The sequence below is a fragment of the Augochlora pura genome, chromosome 4, assembly GCF_028453695.1.
Source record: "Augochlora pura isolate Apur16 chromosome 4, APUR_v2.2.1, whole genome shotgun sequence".
NCBI lineage: Eukaryota > Metazoa > Arthropoda > Insecta > Hymenoptera > Halictidae > Augochlora > Augochlora pura.
This window is the reverse complement of record NC_135775.1, coordinates 24,406,002-24,411,893: the sequence shown is the minus strand read 5'-3', so window position 1 is coordinate 24,411,893 and position 5,892 is coordinate 24,406,002. Positions and strand designations below refer to the sequence as shown.

The 5,892-nt window shown below is 46.4% G+C and overlaps 1 protein-coding gene across 1 annotated transcript in view; it reads right to left on the bottom strand.

Moving 5' to 3' along the window:
* The window catches only part of Da (transcription factor daughterless), a 113,895-nt gene extending 109,531 nt beyond the window's left edge, over positions 1 to 4,364 (bottom strand). Inside the window, exon 1 of the mRNA XM_078179457.1 lies at positions 3,201 to 4,364. Within this exon, the coding sequence (XP_078035583.1) occupies positions 3,201 to 3,386 (186 nt within the window). The 5' untranslated portion in view covers positions 3,387 to 4,364. The remainder of the gene's footprint in view (positions 1 to 3,200) is intronic.
* Between the last annotated feature and the right edge of the window lie 1,528 nt (positions 4,365 to 5,892).

Below are 5,892 nucleotides of genomic sequence, written 5' to 3'. Positions count from 1 at the left end.
CCGAGGATCGACGCATCCTCCCGAAAAGCGATCCGCAGAGTTCCACGGATCCGTCGGCCGGCGCTCGAGAGAAAACAAACAATGGATCGGCAGCTGTCGATCCGTGGCCGCGCAGGTGAGAGAGCCTGCTTCTAACCTGTTGTCTCGCGGCGTTGACGTTGTTCCTTTGTAATTACGACGCTTTTGTGCGTTGTCGCAATTGGTAAGTGGCGACAACGACATCGGCGACGACAACAACGAATAGACAAGGCGAAGATTGCGCAACGAAAAAACTTCGATATCGTCGACCTGGATATCGAATCGACGAGACAGAGAGCATCCGAGATGCACCCGGGGAAAAACTCGTGAAAGCCGGCTGCTGCTGCTGGTCCGTGGAAAACGAGACGAAGTGCTCGCGCGAGCAGCCGGAAGATTTATGGAACGAGGGAACTTCCGGAACGCGCGATTAAGGGGAAATTAAAGTTCCGAGTGGAAAAGGAGAACCGCTGCCGCGCACCGACCAGTCCATAAGCCGGAGAGGATCTAGCGGCTGTGCGCGCGCGGACTGTAGCGAAATAATGTACAGTGCCGTACAAAACGGCGCGGCTGCCGTGGGGAGGGGGGCGAGGAGCGCGGGGACGGCTGTACACGGAACACCGTGGCGTTCTCTCGCTCTGTCACCCTCTCTCTCTGACTCTCTCACTCTCTGGTTCACTAATTCTCTGTCTCTCTCACTCTCTGGCTCACTCATACTCTTTCTCTCACTCTCCGTCTCTCTCGCCCTGTCTCTCTCTCTCTTCCCAGTCTCTCTCTCGACCGTCAGGGTGACAATGGTGTGCAAAGGAGATTAACAAACAGAATAAGCTAACGCATAATCGCATTATTTCTGGCTAAGCCGCATTTAAATTAGATAGAAATTCCATTTAACGAAACAATGCCGGGATGATGATGAGTCACTGCCGCCATACGAGTCGAAATAGACGGCCAACCACCCCCGCGCAGCCCCGCGCCGACTGTTTCTGATATTCCTTATTACGCGAACTGACTTCCACGAGATAATCGCGGCGAACGCGTCGAAATCCCGACGGAGACGCATCGCGATCTTATAGGGCCTGTCGCTGTAACATTGATCCGTCCGTAAACTACCCCCCTTTGGTTTTGGAAAGTCTCGTAAATAATTAGCTTTGTCTGCGAATATTTCTGTGATGTTTAATTGTTTGTTTAGGGGTGCGATGTTTTTTGATTAGGGTAAATAGATTAATGTTTTAACCCTTTGCAGTGTAATATGGTAGTTTCGTTACGAAGATATTTTGTATATTATTACTATTTATATATTATTATATATATATATTATCAAGGTGTGTGAAAGATGTCACAGAGCAAAGGGGTGGAATCTTTTATCTTCGGTTAAGGAAGAATGATTGATAATAATTGTAATAATATTTTTAGTAGCATTGCAGTTCTTTCTGTATCTATTTTTACTATATAATAATAATATCGTCTTCATATAATCAATAAATAATTCTAAAACTTCTATTTCTCCAATTTCGAATCACCAACCCCTAATAATGGAAAATCTCACGAGGACAGCTACAAAAAAAAAAATTGAAAACCAGTCACAACATCGCGTAAAAGACAACAGGAAGCCATCACCTCGAAACAAAAAAATTTTCGGTGCACCCTAAGCAGTGGCAAGGGTGCCGGTGTCCTCGACGAAAAAAAAGAAAAAGAGGGAAAAAAAGAAAAGCGAACGACCATCGTGCCCGCCCACGTGACGACGGCCATGCTCGTGACGTAACCATGACGTCAGTGGACCGATGGCGTGCTCGGCACGCTCCGTCGGCCGCGCGGAGAAAATCGTAAACGTGTCTCTATTTTCAATCGACGCACAATCGGATTTACAGAGAGGAAACCCTGTGCACCGTGAAAACCCGGCCGAGATTGAAAGGAACTCGTTTCCAACTGGCGCATCCGGTCTGCCCCTATTCTAATCGGGAACAGCTACTACCCTGGCCGGGCTAAGAGATAACTAAGAGACCCTCTTCTCCTGCGGACTCGCTCCTCTCGTCCTTTCCAAACGTTGCATCTTTTCATTTCGCAAAACCTCGGATCAACTTTTATTCGAAGTTTGTTCAAAGGCTGGCCACGACTTAGAATCATGGGAAATTTAATTGAGGTTAGTGGGCTAAAGTTATTAATTTTTAAACGACAGGGTTCCCTTTCAACCCTTGAGCAGAATTTTTGGAAATGAAGAAGTTGTTGTTTGAATTTATTTTCTGGGTGGAGAATAATTGATTGGGTGCTACGAGGGTTATTGTTTTGGAGTTTGGGACTTTATTTCAACCCTTTTCAGTAGGGTTAGTTATAATTTCAAAATTAGTTGGAATAGTTAATAGCGTTCCAATGAGAATTTCTAATTATCATAGAAATTTTTCTCGGTACTATTTTATTTTTAATCCTCAATACACAATTTTTCAACTTAGACATCGAAATATTTTCTATTAAATATGAAGGGTTAGACTAACCAACTCTAGCTAATTACAACACACTATCTGAAACCAATCAACGAGAATTTACAAGTTTCTCAGCCTAGACGAAGAACCATTTTCCACTAAACAGAATTCCCACCTTCGAACAATTACGTGCACATTCCACAGCACAATTCCTCAACCCAGATAACAAACCACTTTCTAGTAAACAACAAGAACCAACAGCATATACCAGCCAGCCAAGAGACACCAACCAACGACGATTTTCTTCACCAAACAAAAATTCCCCCCTCCACTCTCATGGTACACACTTAACCTAGCCAATGTAGCTACCTCCGGAACAATAAGAATTAGTAACCAGTTAACCGCCTAACCGCACAACGACCGAGTATTCTCACGGCGAAACAAAACTTTCCATCGTCAACCCCCCGCGCGGCACGATTTTCCAGAACAAGAAACTCTCTTTCCCCGAACCTTTCAAAATTAGAAACCAGCAAATTAACTACAAATCACCGACGAGGCATCACTGCTTAAAAAATGTCCACGTTCGTCGAAGTGGAGGACAATTTTCACGAGGCAGATAATTCAAGCGATCTCCAGACAATTCAACCTCGTCGATCACGGTGCGAGGATCGAGGGAAATGTTTTCGGACGCAACTGGTAGTCGACTCGGCCAGGGTTGTTGTATCCGTCGAAAGGGGACTACCGCGAAGCATGAGAGAGAGTCCTTACCTGCGCACCACCGCCGACGATCGACTGGTATGCGGACTGGAAGACGCTGCCGAGCTGCGTCAGCCCGTCGTCCTCCATCTGGAACATGATGTCGGCGCCGGGCGATCCGTTGTTGTTCAAATTGTTGTTGTTTACCATCAGCTTCTCCGTGCTGGCGACGTCGCGCAGTATCGTGTTCGACTGCATGTCGCGTCCACCGGTCAAGGGGGAGGCCGCGATCGGGACTCGGCGAGGTAGGGAAACGGGGGAGTAGGATGAGGAGGAGGAGGAGGAGGGGTTGGTTCGCGGAACGGGCTATTCGCTACGCTAGAAAGAAAAAGGTTAGGGTAGAGACGGTAGACCGGAGTCGCCAGGTGGTTCGCTATCAAATCTTGGTGACGATCGCGCCTCGACCGTGGTGTATCGCTCTCATCGTCCGGCTAAGGCAGCCAAGAAGTCTGCTCTCGCCAGGAGGGGTTGGCCTTTTTTTCTTTATCCGATGATGGTCTCCGCTGGACAGTGCGCGCACGTTCCGCGGATTTCGGGCAGCATATCAAGCCTTGAAGGCCACTCCGATCGGGGGGGAATTGTGTAGCGCACCGGTTAACAGGGTCCTTTTTTTGGGGGGATTTATCACTGATGATGCTCTCCCAGGAGCTGCACAATGTTGCTCAGCTTCGCAAGGTTCGACGCCGCCGCGTGCCACGAGGACGCATCGCGTATACCACTAGCATTCACCCGCGCGTCCACGCACCATCCGACGCGCGGCTTTTTCGCTTTTTTTCCGCCCGACGGTTTTTTTACACCGAGAGAGAGAACACCTGTTTTTCACGCGGAATTGTACCAGGGGACTCGAACTTCCGCGCACCGAGTGGGGAGGGGGGGGGAGGAGGGACGCCGTCGAGGACGCTAACCGGAGAGGACTGTTCACCGCACCGGACCGATCCAAAACCACAGCACTCTACGAGGAACCGATTCAACGCCGGCACTCCTCCTTTCTGCTTCTCCTCTCTTTTCTTCTTCTGCTCTTGCCACGACCCGACGTTTCGACGACGCGGCGGACTACGATATGCCCCGAATGCGAGAGAGGCGAACTTTGCGAGAAGAAAAGATCGATCGGCGGTGCCAGAAGCGAGTAGGCTGCGTGGACAGACGGCGAGGAGCGACCGCACGGGATCCTTCCTGTTCAGGGTACGCGACGAGACTGACGCTTTGCGAGGGGAGGCGGCCGCCCCACCCCTCCCCTTCCGGCTACGCCGACTCCCACCCTGTGAACGAGAGCCACGGTTCTCTCTCCCCCCACCTCTCTCTCTCCGCAACGGCGTACGGATGCGCGGCTAGCGACGGCCGCCCGAACCACTTTGCTCTCGAATTTCTGCTCTAGAAGTTTAAATGTTCGATAAGAGTTTTTTTTACGGAATTGTGGAAAATTTGACTCGAAATTTCGGATGAGATGCTCGTGATTGCGGGGACATACTCTTGGAATTGGTCGGTTAGAACGACTAGCCGTGGAGGATTGAGCAGTTTCGGCGAAGTTCACGCGGGTTTCCAGCTAGAGCTGATAGAGGCTTTTTAAATTCGTGATAGAGATAATATGGAAATGGTCGGAATCCTGTTCACAGGAAGCTTGTACCATTTTGAGTGTCAGTAGCAGTTCCAAGTTTCTGGGCTACTTGATTTCGCTAAAATGATATGCCATTGTTCAGGATCCAAGTTCCCGAGGAATATTAATTATCCTAATTATCCTATTTTTATATTTATTTTATATATAATTTAATTATCCTATTTTTTGGAAAATATTGAAATAGTTAAGATTTATTAGCTTTACAGAATAAGATTTTTTAGGTTGATGATTTTATTGAACAAATCCTTTTTGTGATACGCGATGGCTTGTTAGAGACGTATTCAATCGATGATTATTTTCACCGGGTCTCGGTGGAGTGCTCGATGACGGCGAGATGGATTAAAGATTTGCAAGCGTTATAAATACTATAATAGTATACGTTGACCAAAATAACGCGCGATTCGGAGCGATGAACGCCGGAGTTGTATGTTTTCGCTGCTGATTCAGTGGCAGATTGAAAATTGCCTAATGGTACACTAATAAGGATCTTATTAACCTAATCGCAGCTTCTAATTTCAGTATATATATTAAAATATTCAATTTAATAAATTTTTAGACCAAAACTACCCCTAATGCCGTATCTTCTCACTCAGATTATCGAACACAAGTTATTAAGAATATTTACTAATTCTTCAACCAAAATCCTATCGATAATTTGCTATTAAATAAATACAGAGATCCTTAAACTATTTCTGATTAATTATGTTATATAAATTCGATAAATTAATAATTAGAAGCTTCGATTACTGTGTCAATCAAACCCTAAAACAGGACTTCTAATATAGAACAATACCTTCTGATTAAGTTAACCGATTGGTCCTACTATCAATTAAAAATTAATTAGAAAAAATAAAAAATCATTAAAAGTTATATATTCAGATAATAATCAATGCATTTAGGTAATAATAAAATTAATTTTATAAAACGAGGAACGATATAAAATTGTACAAAAAAACGCGGTTGTTTCAAAGCCATCGCTAGACTCGGGCCTCTCAGTCCCTGCTCACTCTCTCTCCCTCTTTCTCTCCCTCTCGCTCGTTCTCCTCTCCCCTCGAGCCAGTACAGCGTCGGACCGGAGAGCGTTTCGGC